The 19,083-nt window shown below is 36.1% G+C and overlaps 1 protein-coding gene across 5 annotated transcripts in view; it reads left to right on the forward strand.

The window, feature by feature from the left end:
* The window catches only part of QSER1 (glutamine and serine rich 1), an 89,895-nt gene extending 72,939 nt beyond the window's left edge, over positions 1-16,956 (forward strand). For 2 of the 5 annotated variants that reach the window (XM_035262307.3, XM_054240737.2), the window contains 5 exons: positions 2,824-2,961; positions 5,563-5,660; positions 10,059-10,211; positions 11,970-12,065; positions 13,072-16,956. In XM_035262307.3, the coding sequence (XP_035118198.3) occupies positions 2,824-2,961; positions 5,563-5,660; positions 10,059-10,211; positions 11,970-12,065; positions 13,072-13,212 (626 nt within the window). In that variant the 3' untranslated portion in view covers positions 13,213-16,956. Of the gene's footprint in view, positions 1-2,823; positions 2,962-5,562; positions 5,661-10,058; positions 10,212-11,969; positions 13,035-13,071 lie in introns of those variants that run through there. The other 3 variants (XM_035262306.3, XM_035262308.3, XM_035262309.3) reach the window with 2 other exon arrangements.
* The last annotated feature ends 2,127 nt before the right edge of the window (positions 16,957-19,083 follow it).

Here is a 19,083-nt window from a genome sequence, read left to right on the forward strand (position 1 = left end):
ATAAAATTAATAATTTTTACTGCTTCATCGAGGGCTATTATTTTTATTTTATCTTTTTTTGACATAGGTCTCACTCTGTCACCCAGACTGGAGTGCAGTGGTACAATCATGGCTCACTGCAGCCTCAGTCTCCCAAGCTCAGCTGATCCTTCCACCTCAGCCTCCTGGGTAACTGAGACTACAGGAGCATGTGTGCCACCATACCTGGCTAATTTTTTATATTTTTTAGTAGAGGTGAGGTTTTGCCATGTTGCCAAGCTCTTTTTAAATTTTTTATTTGTAGAAACAGGCCTCACTCTGTCACCCAGGCTGGAGTGCAGTGGCTCAATCATAATTCACGATAACCTCAAACTTCTGGCAAAGCATCTTCTCACCTCAGTCCCCAAGTAGCTAGGACTAGAGATGCATGCGCCACCATACTCAGCTAATTTTAAAATTTTTTGTAGAGACTGGGTCTCACTATGTTGCCCAGGCTCGTCTTGAACTCCTGGCCACAAGCCATTGTCCTGCTTCAGCCTTTCAGAGTGCAGGGATTAGAGGCATGAGTCACCGCACCTCAAACTATCTGGTTGTTGGGGTTTATTTTTTGTTTTTAATTAAGAGATGGGGTCTTTTTCTGTCACCGGCAGGAGCAGAATGGCACCTTTTTAGCTCACTGCAGCCTCAAACTCCTGGGCCCAAACAATGCTCCCACCTCAGGCTCCCAAGTAGCTAGGACTACAGATGCATGCCCTCACACCTACTTAATTTAAAAATTTTTTTTGTAGAGATGAGATCCTGGTATATTGCCTGGCTGGTCTTGAATTTCTGGCCTCAAGCAATCCTCCCACCTTGGCCTCCCAAAGTGCTGGTATTATAGGCGTGAGCCACCATTCCAAGCCCCTAGGACTATTCTTAAGTGAAACGGCCTTTTTTCCCCCTTCAAATACATGGCAGTGACATGACAAAGTCATGCAGATGATATTACTGCTAGTACAGTTTGTTGTCACTGCCTTGATTCGTGATAAGGCACCATCAGTTTTACCCAATTTAGTTCTATAAATGGCAATGTAGTGAAGAAAGTTACATAATATCTTAATATTATTAAGAAAACAGTTTTGATATCAGAGACCACTGAGAGGGTCTTAGGGATCTCCCTGGGGTCCATGGACCATACTTTAAGAACGGCTGTTTAAAATACATACACCTACTATAGGCCAGGCACAGTGACTTACAGCTAATCTCAGCAGTTTCAGAGGCAGAGACAGGAGGATCACTTGAGGCCGAGAGTTAAAGAACAGCCTGGGCAACATACTGAAAACCCATCTCTAAGAAAAGGAAAAAAATATACATATATAAATGTATACCTATATATATATACACACACACATAATATATGTAGACACATACACATAATCTCTCTCTCTTTAACCCCCCACCACTGTATACCTCCAACATTAAAAATACTTTAAAAACTGCTGTTTAAGGGTGTGACTTGATTATATATTTGAATACAAAAAGTCAAAATTGAAACCACCTTTTTTTTTTTGACATGAGTCTTGCTGTATTGACCAGGCTGGTCTTGAGCTCCTAGGCTCAGTCTTCCCACCTCAGCCTGCCAAGTAGCTGGGATTACAGGTGTGCACCACTGCACCCAACAAGTTAATCTCATAGTTCTTCCCATTGGATTGGAATGAAATTTTCTCTGTGTACAGGTTGTGTTTACATTAAGACAATTTTTTTCTTTTCTTTATGAGGCAGGGTCTTTACTCTGTTGCCCAGGCTTGAGTGCAGTGGTGCAATCACAGCTCCCTGCAGTCTCAACCTCCTGGGCTAAAGCAGTCCTCACACCTCAGCCTCTCAAGTAGCTGGGAATATTGGTACATGCCACCACATGTGGCTATTTTATTTTTAGTTAAAACAATGTCCCACTATGTTGCCCAAGCTGGTCTCGAACTCCTGGGCTCAAGCAGTCCTCCCACCTTGGCCTCCCAAAGTGTTGGGATTACAGGCACATGCCAGTGCACCTGGCATACTTTAAAAAATTTTAACATGTCATAGGCAAGAATTTTATAGTAATTTATGTGTAGGAATAAAAAGGAAATCTATGTATTACTCATACATTGGATGTCATATGATTTCTTTACTATTCAACATAGAGAAACCATCGAGACTAGAATAGCACCACCTGGCAGCAGATGTCTGTGATGGGATCCAGTAGAAGACAAATAGTTTCTTACCCAGTCTACTTTTTCTGGTGTTGGGCTTCAGAATCACTTAGGAAGGGCCGAGCACAGTGGCTCACAACTGTAATCCTAGCATTTTGGGAGACAGGCTGGCAGATCACCTGAGGTCTGGAGTTTGGGACCAGCCTGGCCAACATGGTAAAATCCCATCTCTACTGAAACTACAAAAAAAAAAGCTGGGCATAGTAGTGCGTGCCTGTAATCCCAGCTACTTGAGAGATGGAGGTAACAGTGAGTAGAGATTGCACCATTTCACTCCAGCCTGGACTACAAAGAGCAAAACTGTCTCAAAGAACACACATGCACACACATCACCTAGGAAGCCTTTTAAGAGTATGATACTTAGCACCACTACCAAAGATTCTGTTTTAGGAAGTCCAGCAATCTGGTTTTTTGTTCTATGGTTAACAAAGCTCTGCAGTAATTGCGATGTGCAAACCAGCTTTGAGAATCTCTGACCTTTTAAAGGTAAGGTGAGAAAGCCTTGAATTTGAAGAAATTGTATCTGCAATCTGCTTCTAGGATCTCATTATAGAGAAAAGTGTTTTTAAAATTGTCGGGAAGGAAAATTTAATCTTTAACCCTTTCTCCCTCCCAGAATTTGATCCTCCAGCTCCCTTCGTCACTCGCTTTTTGAACACAAGAGCAATGAAGGAAACCTTTAAGAGCTACATGGAATTGCTTGTTAGCATTGCCTTGGACCCTGACACAATGCAAGCCTTAGAGAAGAGCAATGGTACAGTCTTCTAAGTAGTTCTTTCTTGGTAGTACTTTCTGGAATTAAATAAATGTTGTCTGTTATATGTTTGTATGTGTCTTGTGTAATATATACCTAAAATTGTGAGTTAAATACATAGCATCTTAATTCTATAAAATGGTTATATATTTTCATGCATTGTCTGAATATTTAAACTTTTATTGCTTTCTCCTCATGGGAAAATTGTAAAGCTACTAACCAGTTTCTTTCAATTCTAGAATCTAATCATCCTCATAATTTACTAAGTATTAGTATTACATGGAAGGTCTGTATGTCAGTATATTCTATTTTCCAATAATTGGAAAGATGAACCAGATAAAAGTGGCACAAAGATTAAAATCATATACTTGTATCTTTATTAGAAGATACATCATAGCAATTATTTTCTAATCAATTAGTGTTAAACGAGTAAATGCATTGGGTTATACCAGTTAACATATTCCTTTTAGTTATTTGAGAACTCGACATACTGTTTTCCATAGCAGTTGTACTAATTTACATTCTCACCAGCAGTCCCACCAACTAAGAGTATCTACATAAAGGAAAATAAATCATACCAAAAAGACACCTGCACATGTATTATTGCGGCACAGTTCACAACTGTAAAGATAAGGAATCAGCCTATTCCATACCCACTTGTAAAGTGCCCATCAGCCTATGAGTGGATAAAGAAAATGTAGTGTACGTATACCACAGAATACTATCCAGCCATAAAAAAGAGCAAAATAATGTCTTTTGCAGCAACTTGGGTAAAACTGGAGGCCATTATTCTAACTGAAGTAACTGAGGAACGGAGAACCAAATATCGCATGTTCTCACTTATAAGTGGGAGCTAAGCTATGAGTACACAAAGGCAGAGTGGTATAATGGACATTGGAGACTCAGAATGGGAGAGGGTGAGAAGGGGGTAAGGGATGAAAAACTACCTACTGTGGTACAATGTACACTACTTGGGTGATTGATGCACTAAAATCCCAGACTTCACCACTATACAGTTCAGCCATGTAATCAAAACTACCAGTACCCCTAAAGCCGTTGAAATTCTTTAAAAGATTTTTTTAAAGAAAAATATAAAAGGTATAGAAAGAATATGGCATTATATTCTTATGGAACTACCGTTGTATCTTATGGAACTACCAATGATCCATCATTGTCAAAAATGTATGCAGTGCATGACTATGTACTGTTTTATTATGTTCACAGACTTAGACACATATTCTATTTTAACCTTAAAGCAACTTAGCAATTTTGTGGATTAAGACAGGTTCAGAAAGGTTAAGTGACTTGTTTAAGGGCCAAAAACTTGAAAGTGGCAGAGAAATGATTAATAGAAAAGTCTTCTAATTTCTGGTCCAGTGCTTTTCTTACCACATAATCAGAGACAGTAACCTGTATATCAGTCATTTTGGAGTCATGTGGAGCTGGAAAGAACTTTAGATATTACCCAGTCTAAAACATTTATTTTTGTAAACTAAGTTCAAAAGAGATTAAAGTTAGAGAACAAGTTAGAGGTTGAAGAACCATGATTAAAACTCAGTTAATCCCAGGTCAGCATTTTTGCTATTAAATGTTAAATTCCTTGCATCATAAAATATGCTTCTCTTTGTAATAGTCATTTCTGGTTATATTTTGAAAGATTTTAAAAAATTGTTTATCAGTGTTCTCTGATTTTTCTCTTATATAAGGGGAGAAAATTATTTAAGGTTATTATTTTTAAGTTATAAATGTTTAAAACTTGTTTTTGTGGAATGTAAATATAGTATTAGAACAGATTTAATTACTAATAGAAAGACTATGTAAACAATCATTTTACTTAGCTGTGAAGTTTGTGACCTGGATTCTGGGGATTTTTTTTTTTTCAGAAATGTCATAAGAGGCAGTTAGTATTATAAAATATAATTACTATGCTGACAAATTAAGAAAGAGTCTAATAATCTAAAATGTTTAATGCTGCACCAAAACTAATTATATTCTAAAAGTGCTTCTCTTAATGGGGCTTAAAGTTCAGAGTGATATAATTGAAAACCAAAAGCTTTGAATAGGAATCTTTGCCATAATTTTACCCTTCCCATTTTTTCTAAAATAACTATTTAGATTCATATTTTTGGTACTGAGTTTTGATCATTTTTCTTCCCCTATTTTTTCTTTGCTTCAAATTAAAGTGACTTAATATCACTCGGTTGTGTTTTGTTAGATCAGTTAGTATTTTGTACTATGATTGTTCAAATTGTTCAGAGGGTAAATGAGGTCTGTAGAAATTAGGCAGCTTGCCTATTGGTCACCTAGCTGCCACATATCAGTTAAAATCCACTTCTGGTTTATCCAGCACTTCTAGTTCAGCTAAAACCCATCCTCATACAGTGCTTATCCCATCATCATACTGACCTGCCTCTTTCTCACTTGATATTATAAATCTACTTTTCAGGTTAACCTTTGTTCAGAAAGCTTCATGTACAATGTTTTGCAATCAATATTTTACATACGCTAATTAATTTAGTGTCTTTTGATATATGTTTTGAGAAAAAGTTTCATTTTTAAAAAAGTATTGACAGTTTATCCTGTTAAATTTTGATGTTTCAGATGAGCTACTTTTACCTCATATGAAAAAAATAGATGGCATGCTAAATGATAACCGAAAGAGACTTCTTTTGAATCTTCATTTGGATCAGTCATTCAAGGTATTTCCTTCTGATGACTTATTAGCAAAACTCAATGGCAATCATAGTCTTAAATATAATAGGAAGGAAAATTTATGAAAATCATTCACTTACAAAATTTTTCACCAAGAATTTGATTTTTATTCAATGTAAGTCCATTTAGTTTGTCTTTTGTGTTAACCATTTGCTTTCCTCCACTTAAATCCACTTTTTAGGCATTTATAATTATCTATTATAGCTTCTATCAAATAATTTCCAAATGTTCTCTGAAAGTATTTTCTTTAAACTACTGTATTTTAACCTTGTTTTTCTTATGACACTTTTCAAAATTTTCATGTTTCATCTGTAATTTAAATTAGCTTTTCCTTAGCACAGTTATCAAAATTCCCCTTCTTTATTTATTCAGTATCGGAGGAAACAGTGATTTTTATAATGAAGAATTAATTAATAGCAATAATAGTAAAACAAAACCTTACAATTTGTAGTTGCTATATAATAAAGTAAATTTTGCTGTGTTGTGTGCTGTTTAATATAATACCTCCCCAGCTCTGTCTAAGGCAGAATATTAACTGCCTCCCTGTAAACCATTTAACCTTATCTATCCACCCCACGGTCTTAGCAAAGTTCCCCGGCATCCAAAAGTTCCTGTGTTTCTTGAACACCAGCTGCAAGGTAACAAAGCAAATAGGCTCAAAACTGCAAAATGTGTTTCTCAAAATGCTACTTTTCAAATGTAAAGTGCATCACAAAACAAGTCACAAGTTAATTAACTGTTCTTTGTTCTGGCTTCTGTAAAACCTGCCTCTGGCTTTGTCATCCATTACCACCTAGATGCATAAAAGGGCACCCCATTTTCTTTGTCCTTTGCTCGAAATTAAAAAAGCAATTCTGCTAAGCCGGTAATCACATTAAATAAAATCCTCCTGCAACCCCTATCGGTTTCTTCAGATCTCTGATTTCTCACTACAATAAGGGTAGGAAATATGTGTAATTCTGTTCATATATATCTTGTCAATATAAATTGGTTTTGGTGTTATCAGAAATATAGAAAAAAGCTAATCTAAACCTAGGTAATTTATCATAGAAGCTACTTAAAGTTTAAAAATGTTCTAGCCTGTTTTTTTCTCTCTTTTTTTTTTTTTTGAGACAGAGTCTCACTCTGTTACCCAGGCTGCAGTGCAGTGGCACGACCCTGGCTCGCTGCATCCTTTGCCTCCCGAGTTCAAGCGATTCTCCGCCTCAGCCTCCTGAGTAGCTGGGACTACTGGTGCCGCCACCATGCCTGGCTAATTTTTGTATTTTTAGTAGAGACGGGATTTCACCAATCTGGCCAGTCTGGTCTCGAACTCCTGACCTCAGATGATCCATCCACCTCAGCCTCCCAAAGTGTTGGGATTACAGGCGTGAGCCACCGTGCCCAGCCGAGCTTTTTTTTTCAGTTGGAGAAAAGGCATGCACATTTATTAACATTCACATGGGAGAGAATCACAGAGTGATTACTCCCTAGCTTTATTCAAAGTAGAATATCACGTTGAGAACCATTTGGTTATATCTACCTTGGGGGACATTTTTTAATTAATGGTAAAAATATTATACATTTGTTTAACTTTTTCACATCCCAATTTTATGTGAACTGAATGTAAAAGTAAATATTGACTTCAATTAGGTGAAAATGAAGGTCATTATATTGAGTTCAAAATTAAATGACACTAAACTATCGTACTAGTCATCTATTCTTCACTGCCATGTACTTGCAGAAGGATAAAAAAAATTAGAAGCTAGTAAGAAATCCGGTACTAAGAATTTGGTCTCCTGACTTTTAGCCCAGTTTTTGTTTTTGAGATGGAGTCTTGTTCTGTCCCCAAGGCTGAAGTGCAGTGTCGCAATCTCGGCTTACTGCAGTCTACATCTCCTAACTTCAAGAGTTTCTCCTGCCTCAGCCTCCCAAGTAGCTGGGACCACAAGCGTGCACCACCCATATCCGGCTAATTTTTGCATATTCAGTAGAGACGGGGTTTCACCATGTTGGTCAGGCTGGTCTCGAACTCCTGACTTCAAGTGATCCACCTGCTGCAGCCTTCCAAAATGCAGGGATTTACAGGCATGAGCCACGGCACCTGGCCCTAGTTCAGTGTTTTCTACTTAACTGCTGCCTTCAAATAAATGAAATACCATATTTTGTGGAGACAAAGGAACACTTTTAGATAGGTATTTCCTAAAGATTTACTAAATCTTAAAAATTACTAGGTTTGGCTAGTCACTATAGAAATGTCAAACCAGTTCTCTAACAAGATTTCTAATTCTGTTATTAGTTATTCTGATAATTGTCACATAAAGCAATTTGCATTTCTTTCTTTTTTTTTTTTTTGAGACAAGAGTCTCACTCTGTCTCCCAGGCTGGAGTGCTGTGGCACAATCTCTGCCCACTGAAACCCCTGCCTCTCCTGCCTCAGTCTCCGGAATGGCTGGGATTACAGGTGCCCGCCACCACACCTGGCTAATTTTTGTAATTTAATAGAGACGGGGTTTCACCATGTTGGCCAGGCTGGTATTGGACTCCTGACTTCAAGTGATCTGCCTGCCTCTGCCTCCCAAAGTGCTGGGATTACAGGTGTGAACCACCATGCGCAGCCTTAGCAATTTGCATTTCAAAGTCAGATTATATAATATTAAAAGAATGATTTGAAGTAAAACATGACAAATACTAGATTAAGAAAGATTTTCTGTTCTTTATAAATAGTGTGCTTTATCTTGGTGATGTTAGGAGTCCTGAAGCCTTTTCAAGGTAATGATGTGTTCTGCCTTTTTCTGAAATTGGTGTACTTCAGATCATCTTAGGCATCTGTGGTCATTGGAAAGATTTTGATTTTCTTATTTCATCTCCACTGACTTAACGTGTGTTGTTTCCAAATTTAGAACCTTTAGTCTTCTATTTGTTGCAAATAGTAATTCTGGATCCAAAAACGTCAAGTCTGTGCATGTTTTAAATGGAAAACACCAGAGTATATGATAAGGGCACAAATAATCTGAGAAAGGAATGAAGCTAGAATGTCATGGTAGCTCCCTCTGGTAGAAAACGCCAAAAGTGTTATTGTTTCTATCAAATAAAATTTAGTTCCCTCCTACACTTATACTAAGAAGAATTTTGGTTGCCTGTTTTTAAAAAGGTACCATTTTCAGGGCCCCCATACCAGGTACTCGGAAACAATAGATGAGTTTGGAGAAGAGTGGCTTTAAAGGTTGTGACTGTTTATAAAACAGTTGAGCTTATCGAATGAGGACTGTAATCTGAATCGTAAATATAATAGGAGGACTTCAACATTTTTAGTGTCAAAATAATAAATGATTAGGAGCTCAATGTAATTTTTATAAAGTCATAATCAAACTAGTTAAATGTAGCTTTAGGAAGTAAAGTACCATTCAGTTATTGTTTGTAGCTTTTCAGTCAGGCAGGATGATTTGCCAAGTAGGTTAGGCCATAGATATGCCCATGGCTTTTATTTATTTATTTATTTTTTGAGACAGAGTCTTACTCTGTCACCCAGGCTGGAGTGCAGTGGTGTGATATTGGCTCAGTGCAACCTCTGCCTCCTGGGTTCAAGCGATTCTCTTACCTCAGCCTCCTGAATAGTTGGGATTACAGGTATGTACCACCACACCCAACTAATTTTTGTATTTTTAATAGAGATGAGGTTTTGCCATGTTGGCCAGGCTGGTCTTGAACTCCTGGCCTCAAGCAGTTTACCCTTGGCCTTCCAGAGTGCTGGGATTAAAGATACGAGCCACTATGTCTGGCCACCAATGACTTTTAAAGGATGGAGTGGAATTGGTTTTGCCACAGGACCACTGTCAAAAACCCATCATGCTCTGTTTTAGGATCTTATCTTACAAGTACTTGTCAGGCAGTCAAAATAAGCAAGAGAAGTTGTGAAGCCAGAGAAGCACTACAGTGCCACTTCTCTTCTGTCCTCATTTTCACCAGAGGCAGATGATTTCTTTATAGCAAGGCCCAGCCACATTTCAGAGGGCTTTGGTGAAACATACATGTTTCTCTTTGTCCTTCCTTGAAGCCAGAGACACATTACTAGAAAGAACTCTCTGCCCTGTTCAGGGTTCCTAGTGTGGTGTGGTGTTGCTTAAATAAGCAGGTCATAGAGTTGGCTCACTTTCAAGGGATGGGGAAATATATTCCATATCCAATAGGAAGAGCTGCAAAGAACTTGTGACCATGTTTAACTCCCCTGTGTATATATATATATGTGTATGTGTATATAAATATTTACCACATCCCATCAGTACACACACACCCCTCTGCAAACAGGTGTTTGTCCACACACACACATCTAAATTTTAGATAGCTGGAAGTAGTTTAGGTTAGTTTTCTTTTGGTGTCGGTTATTTTGCTTCATTGTTTTACAGAATGCTTTGGAAAGTTTTCCTGAACTAACAATAATTACTCGAGATTCTAAAGCAAAGAGTGGAGGAACTTCTATTTCTAAAATCAAAATGAATGGCAAAGCTTATAACAAGAAAACTCTAAGGACTTCTAAAACAACCATTAAATCTTCACAAGTAAGTGTAATTATTAATGTAACTATACCTTTTCTAATTGTTAATACAATTTGCAATGTAAAACATTGAAACAAGCAAATATTTTATTATGTTGTCATTAAGCGTGAAGGTTTTTCAGGTAAGAATAAGCAGCTCTGGCCTGAGGAACAGGGATGCAGTGTTACTTATTTTTTTTCTGTAGCATAGCATCAGGCATATAATATGTGCTCACAAATTTATTAAATTAACTAATATGGAAGAAATCATCTCATGCTTGTGTTTATATATTTGTAGGTATTTTTATTTTTTTAACCCATCGGATCTCATGTAGTTTTTTTTATTTTTTAAATTGTGTATATTTATTATGTACAAAATGTTTTGAAATATGTATACATTGTGAAATGGCTAATTCAAACCCATTAACATATCTAATACCTGCAATACAAGTATATTTGTAATTGGATATGCAGGCACATAGATAAGTGTGTACAACACATTTCGTAAAAAGATGAAATGTTTATTTCATATCTGCAAAGTCATTAAAATTGGAATTTGCTCATTTTCAAACATAGTATAAATTGTTATAACCTTTTCAGAAAACAGTTTGTCAGCATACCAGCTTCACAGCAAAAATGTATTCAGGGCTGAGCACAGTGGCTTTCAGCACTTTGAGAAGCTGAGACTGGAGGATCACTTGAGCCCAGGTGTTCAAAACCAGCCTTGGCGACAAAGCAAGGCCCCGTGTCTACCCTGAGGGGAGAAAAAAAAATTAGCCAGACATGCTGCCGTGTACCTGTAGTCCTAGCTACTTGTGAAGCTGAGTGGGAGGATCACTTGAGCCCAGGAAATGGAGACTGCAGTGAGCCGTGATTGCACCCCTGCACTTCAGCCTGGGTGACAGAATGAGATACTGTCACAAAAAAAAAAAAAATTGTGCCCCTGCAGTCCAATCCAGATGACAGAATGAGACACTGTCTAAAAATATATGTATATATATATTCCATAGAAACAGATTCACAAATGCATAAAAATACATGTCTTTGCTCATTGTTGAATTGTTTATAAGAGCAATCCAATTATTGCTGTTTGTTAAATAGCCACCAGCGTGGTGTTGGTTAAATAAAGAGCCACCTAATGTCATACTATGTGCTTTTTATAAAGAGATAGATTTGTTCATTCTTTGAAAAAAAAATTCGAGTGCCAACAGTATGCCAAATACTGCTGTACTACAGATACAACAGTGGAAACTGGTTAAAAGTCCCTACCCTCATATAGTTTATATTTGGGGAGGATGGGGAGGGACAGCTATATGTACTAAATGAAAAAATAGCCTATTCTTAGGTCAAAAACAAGTTGGAAGAAAGAAGAAAAGTTGCTGGACAATATGTATAGTATGATTCCCTTCTCATTACAAAAGTAGTGTCATTAACGTACATGTTAGACCTAGGTGGCAAACATTAAAAAATATATAACATGCCATTAACCTTGTTTAGCTCTGAAGCAGATTATAAGGAGCTTTTATTTTATAAATCATCTCATATGTTTATTGTTTAAATTTTCCTGTGATGCTTAAGTTTCAATAATACATATTTATATTCAGGATAAATAATATTTTAAAATATAATCTAAGTTCTTATTTTGAGTCTCTCCATATTAATACAAGTTAATACCTACGCATATTAGTCATTTTTAACATTGCCATTGAGACTTTATTTTCCTCAAAGTGTTCTTACTCAGATACTCCATGAAATCTATCTATAAACTTTTTTCTTTTTATAGGAGTTTGCTGTTGATCCAGAGAAAATACAGTTGTATTCTTTATATCATTCACTCCATCATTATAAATATCATGTTTATCTGATATGTAAGGATGAGGTAATTTCTTCTCATTTATTTAAAAAAGAAATGTATGTTTTTCAGAATATTAAGGAGATTCTAGCTATAGTATTTTTGAATGTTTTAAAGAGAATTGTGAAATACATGTGTGTATATATTTTGCCTATGTATTCTGTAAATAATGACTCGATGATTTGTCATTCTGAGTCTCTGCTATGTTTTGTGCTCAGATTTATGTGAGCCTCACCACCTCTTGTAGGAACTATAGTTGGTAATGTTTTGAAGCTGCTGGTGCTTGCTTTACATCGCCATAATAAATGATGTGTTATTGCATTTTGTTCTCTCACAGTGTATAATGATGTTGCTTTAATTCACTTCAGTCACTGCTTTGATATCTCACTGCCTTATTTATTATTTAGAATGGCCTTATCCCACTTAGTTGCAGGGAAATGGGGTTTTCTGCCTTGGCATGAAAAACTAAAAGTTAAAATTTAATTGTAGCTTTTACATTGTTCAGAGATTATACATGACAATATTATCACCGCATGGATGGGATATAAGCATTAATTTCCACAGACAGGTTAAAGGTTGTAGACAATACTACCTTATTTGACCAGCACTGTCACTTCTTTTAATTAAAAAGGGTTAAGTTGGCCCAAGGCTTTATCTAATGTGTTTGACAGTATTCTGGTATGGAAAGATGCTCATAAATCTAACGTTTGTATAGCAAAGGAGAGAGCAAAGATGGTGATGCAAAATAGGGTGACTGTTTTTGCAATGCTCTAAAATGTAGAATCGGCTCTAAAATTTGTCATTTGGCTTCTAACATAATTGGAAGAAATAGAGAAAGTTTGAAGTACTTTTTCTAGCCTTCCTTTCTGCCCCCTTGGAGCCAAAGATGAAAGTATTAGATCTCACCCAAATTTATGTGAAATCATCATTCTCCATGGATGGGATTAAGAAAAAATAAAATATCAGTACTTGCAGGTGAACTTAAGTATGAAGTGATAAGTACAAGCTAATGTGGCAATTTTCTTTGTTTTAGATTTCTTCGGTGCAGAAAAAAAATGAAGATTTAGGACAGGAGGAAATTGTTCAGCTTTGTATGAAAAATGTAAAATGGGTAGAGGACCTCTTTGAAAAATTTGGAGAACTTCTAAATCATGTACAGCAGAAGTGTTCCTAACTTTTCCACAAAAGTCCCATCTTTTTTATAGCACTAATGAAATCGCAGATGTGGGGTGGTCAAAGATAATCAGCTGTCAAGTAGTGGTCTTCTGCAGGCTGGCCACTTCCATCATGGAACTGTCATCACCACCTCTGCTGAAGGACAGTGGTGCTGCCTTTAGGAAGGAAGTCAGTCCTCTGGAAATGGACTTAAGTCCCACCACATTTTTACCTAATGAATGATTTTTCTATTTTGTAAACCATTGGGTAACTTGAGTTTTATTTTAAGAAACATTTTTTGACAAATGATGAAGCATGCACTAAGTATAATTTTTCTTTATTGCTAGAGAAATAACACTTAAAGTAACGAGTATTAGTTTTTTTTTTCTGACTCTGGCTAAATACCAGAATGACAGAGAAGTGGCAAAAAGCGTATGTCTCCACTCACATCTGGCCACAAAACCAGAAATACTGTACATTATGTAAACAGGTCTGCTGTGATGCGACATCCTGTATAAGAATATCATCAATTTAAAATATAAAATTTGGAAACTATTCTGCTTTACAGACTTCTTTTACTCTTAACATGTTCAGGAAACTGGATGTGGAATTGGTGCAATTCTCTGACTGCTTTTTGTGTCAAATTATATTGTGATAAAAAAAACAATGACATACTATTTTCCCTATTGCAAAGAAAAGTATTTTCATTTATACTCTGTTTTTTCCTTTGGAAATTTTCAATTGTACATTTTATTTCACTAATAGTTGTATTTTTCACAAGGAAAATGCTGTGGTTATAATTATGTTGGATATATCTCTACAACACCTTTTTTTACTTTCAGTAAATCTTTAGTTATATGTTGAATTTCTATTGTGAATTCTATCTTGAGGTAACCATTTTTGTTCATACAGATTTGCTTCAGTGTTATCCAGAATATGCATTCAGTGCTAGATTAGTTTAGCTTTATAAACAGTGCTGTGTTTAACATTGCAGTAATTTTCTAATTCATAAAATAAACTTCTTATTAACTAGCACTTGATTAACTGCTGAGGTAAAAATCTAACTACATTTACATTTTGAAGAATAAAACTGATAATTCGACTATTTGCAGTGTTAAACACAGCGTTCTTAACTCTTAGAACTGGAAGTTGTAGAGCTCTCCTTTTGGTGCCTTTCCAACCTTTATACACACTATTGTAGCTTTCTTAGGTTTGATAGGTAGCATTTCAAGTAGTTTAGCTGAGACAGTGAATGTATTAGGTTCAACATGACCTTGTGTTTTATTTGCGTTTGCCAACAGGATGCCTTATTTGTTTGAGAAAAAGATTTACTAGTGTCATTCTAAACTATCTCCTTTTTTAGGATTCTAAAGAATTTAATCATCATCCTTTTGTTTATTTTACCACCATTTAGTGCCTTAAATCCTATCAAGAAAGCAGTGTTACTGCTCAATGCCCAAATAAGACACATGGCTATTGCTATTGTCTTGATTTTGAATTAACAGGCCAACTTTTTATACTTAAAACCTCAGTAAACTGGCAAAGAATTGAAAATAATGTGACTTGATTTGAGAATAAACATTGTAGTGTTGGGTGAAAAATGAGGATTTGAGTTAAGCTTACATATTTATTTCTGATGGTTATCTTATTAAAAGCAATAATCCTTAATACTGTACTTGCCATTAGACTAGGTACTCAGTAATGGAAGTTTCTCTCAAGGGTTAAATGTTCTATTTTTGAAAGTTTTTAAAAACCTGTTTGGGTGGTTTATTTTGAAAACAAAAGTAACCTATTAGATTCATTTTGCCTAACACATATGAGAGACGCAGAGTGTCAACAGTGGGAGCATCATAAAATGAATTTTCCAAGTGAAGAAGAGTAGGAAGCAGCTGTATTTCTTTCTGATAGTAGTGACTCTGGATAGAATTGATGTCTTTCATTTCCAAAGTGCAGAGTAGGGAACTACATCTCCCAATGTAGCATTGTAAATATATATCTTTATATTACTCTTCCAGCTTACGTTCCTGAGTCATTGATAATTTAAGTATTTTTAAAAGCCACCTTACATTTAGGTAGCTCTTGGAGTGAATGTTTGAATTCACTAGCCACATTTTCTTCATGATATGCCTCTCGGCAAACAAAGATATCTCTTTAAGGTTAATCTTACATTTCCCATAGAAAATAACCTATTTCCTTTTGCACTGCGGTTGCCCTCAAACTGCTTACAGTTGTATTCACTTTAGTACAACAAAGGTTTTTATAATATGGGAGGCCAAGTCTATGGTACTGCCTCAAAGAGACCCTATTGTTTAGCTGCATCATGTTCTCTCATTTGATCCATAGAGCATAGGGAAAGACATCAACCTCAGGCCTTAGAGATAAATGGAAATGTTATTATGACAACCATTCATGAGTTATCACTTTGTATGAATTTAACACAGTCATGCGTTGCTTAACAACAGGGATACATTCTGAGAAATGCATTGTTAGGCAATTCTGTTGTGCAAACATGATAATGTACAAACCTAGATGGTATAGCCTACAACATACCCAGGCTATATAGTAAACCTGTACAGCATGTTACTGTGCTGAATACTGTAGGCAGTTGTAACACAATGGTATTTGTGTATTTAGACATAGAAAAGGGACAGTAAGAATATGGTATTATAATCATATGGGACCACTGTCAAATATGTGGTCTTTGACTAAAAAGTTGTTCTGCAACGCATGACTATAAATACCTAGCTGGTTAGCATTTACATTCCTTGCCAGGGAGTTTGAAATTTATAATAGAGAAATAACTTTAGGTTTTAGGTAGAGTTGAAGAGGTAAAGCACATGTTGCCACAAGCCAGGAAAGTATTTTTAAGAAAGATTGGATTTTCCTACCTTTAGAGATCTAAAAATAATTTAATATAAAAAATCAGTTTGTGTTGGTGTTTATTACTAGTTCAGATGAGTGGCTGCTGAAGTCATAAATGTAAAATGATTTATGAATTAGCACAGTAAGTTGACACCAGAAACTGCCCATTTCTGTATCACACTATCAAACAGGAAACATTGGTAAGATGGGGGGAACAAAATCTTATTTTAAAATGGCTTATAAAATTTTCAGATTACTTTGAAAATTTTAATTTCTGTTTCTAAAACTTGAAAATATATAGATGGACTCATGGATTAAGATTGTTTTCAAAGCTTTCCTCATGTTTTTAAAGTGTAATTTTCCTTTTAATATACATATTTATTTTCTTTAAAGCAGCTATATCCCAACCCATGACTTTGGAGATACACCTATAAAACCAATATAACAGCAGGGTTATTGAAGCAGCTTTCTCAAATGTTGCTTCAGATGTGCAAGTTGCAACTTGTATTGTATTTATAGAATACAATTTTTGTTTTAAACTGTATTTCAATCAATTTCTCCAAGATGATTTTCATATAGAGTGAAATATCCCAGGATAACTGCTTCCGTGTCAGTTGCATTTGACGCATAACTGCACAAATGAACAGTGTATACTCTTGGTTGTGCATTAACTTACGTGTACAAGTTTTGGCATCTATGTTCACAAGTGCATGTGTTAGCAAATCACCTTTATTTATAAGTGACAATAATTGAAGTTAAGGCTATAAAGAAACCTACATTTGTAGTCCAGCGTTTCATTTGGTCCATAACACAATGTATGGAAATGTGAAAGACAATTTTGTACATTTGTTTGTTACTAACTCAGATCATTAAAATGAAAACAACTTTTTAAACAAGAAAATCAGAATGTTTGGGTTTTTTGTTTGTTTTTAAGAATTGAAAACAGGTATCATATAGCCAAAATCATCATGTTACAGATTCCTCACACAACCTAAACAAAGTTACAAATGGATAGGGCCCACCCATTATTTTCAGTCAGTATTTGATGAATTATACATCCTTAGCTGACAATTGCAGAATATAAAATTTAAGAGTTTCTGTTTTAAGATATAACTCTTTTAGTCCTTTCCACGTACAGAGTTATAAATCGCCAGATAGAGTGGCTCATGCCTATAATCCCAACCCTTTGGGAGGCCAAGGTGGGCAAATCACAAGGTCAGGAGATCAACATTATCCTGGCCAACATGGTGAAACCCCATTTCTACTAAAAATATAAAAATTGGCTGGGCATGGTGGCTCATGCCTGTAGTCCTAGCTACTTGGGAGGCTGTGGCAGGAGAATCACTTGAACCAGGGAGTTGGAGGTTGCAGTGAGCTGAGATCTTGCCACTGCACTTCAGCCTGCCTGGCAACAGAACGAGACTCCATCTCAAAAAAAAAAAAGTTATAAATCCATTAACTTGTAAATCCGTCAGTGTATCCTAGTTTTATTTGAAAACAGTGCACAGCTAAAAGTAATTGATAATATCAAGTTATTTCTGTCATCTCTATAAACTATTGAGTAGGTTAAAAAAAAAAAAAAAAAAGTGTCCGGACTGGTGAGTTGATTTTCTAAGTAAGATTCTGCCTTAATCTTCACATAATATTTTCAGCATATTAAGTATTTCAGGTGAAGATACTGTTAACATGCTTGCTATCTTATAGTATGTATTGTAAAAGCACTGAATCTTCATGCCTTTATAGTTAGAAAATAAATCTTTAATGTAATAAATGATCTGTATCAAATATTTCTCATCTCAGTAAGGTCTGAAAAAAGTTTTTTTACTTCTATAACATCTCTGTTTTATCCTCTATTGGTTGTTGAAATTGCTGTTCATTTTAGTATTTTCCACAAAATATTTTAGAGAATGACTATTCAAGTGATTTATATAAACCTGAATGACAGCACATATACTACACTGCTCTGTTAATGTTTTGTTACTGTCTATCTTTTTGCTTTGTTTTTGAGACAGATTCTTGCTCTGTTGTCCAGGCTGGAGTGCAGTGGCATGATCTCAGCTCACTGCAGCCTCAGCCTCTCTAGTAGCTAGGATTATAGGTGGGAGCCACAATGCCCGGCTAACTTTTTGTATTTTTGGTAGAGATAGGGTTTTGCCACGTTGCCCAGGCTAGTCTTGAACTTCTGGCTTCAAGTGATGCACCTGCCTTAGCCTCCCAAAGTCCTGGGATTACAGGCATGAGCCACCTCGCCCAACCTACTGTCTGGTTTTGTTTGTTTTACTGTACTTTGTGTCTCAGACACACGCTATAAACTCAATTCATCCTGAACCTTTTCTAAGAAGATGGGAAAGAGGTTACTTGTACTCTTTGGTTTTCCAAATAGAAATATTTTATTACACAAAAAATAGTAAAGCTACTCATGGCTTGTTTTTTAAAAAGACAAACTATGGAAACATGTAAAGATACAAACTACCCTCCACTGAGCCTTTTTTTTTAAGGAAGTCTGGGGTCTTCATTGCCCAGGCTGGAGTGCAGTAGTACCATCACTGCTTACTGCAGCCTCCACTTCCTGGGCTCCAAGGATCCTCCCACCTCAGACTCAAGAGTAGCTGGGACTACAGGCATGCACCCCCACACCAGGCTAATTTTTGTCGTTTTTGTAGAGATGCGGTTTCACCACATCGCCTGGGCTGGAAACTCCTGGACTCCAGTGATCCACCCGCCTGGGCCTCCAAAGTGTTGGGATTACGGGTATGAGCCACCGCACCTGGCCACACTAAGTCTTGATACTGGCCTAAAACATGCTTTCAGTTCAATATGGGATGGGTTACAAGATTTGGAACTGTTGCTCCTTTTCTGTGGTGTAGCTTTAAGTGAATTCTAAATTTGGTATACCAATGTTTAAATTAAAAAGCAGATTCTAAAGTGAAATCAAAATGATCTGGGTTATTGATCATTTTAGGTTATATACACATATATTTATCTGTTCTTCAGGTAGGATGAATAATTTAGAGCTGACTGGTTTCAA

This window comes from Callithrix jacchus, chromosome 10 (genome assembly GCF_049354715.1).
Source record: "Callithrix jacchus isolate 240 chromosome 10, calJac240_pri, whole genome shotgun sequence".
Taxonomy (NCBI): domain Eukaryota; kingdom Metazoa; phylum Chordata; class Mammalia; order Primates; family Cebidae; genus Callithrix; species Callithrix jacchus.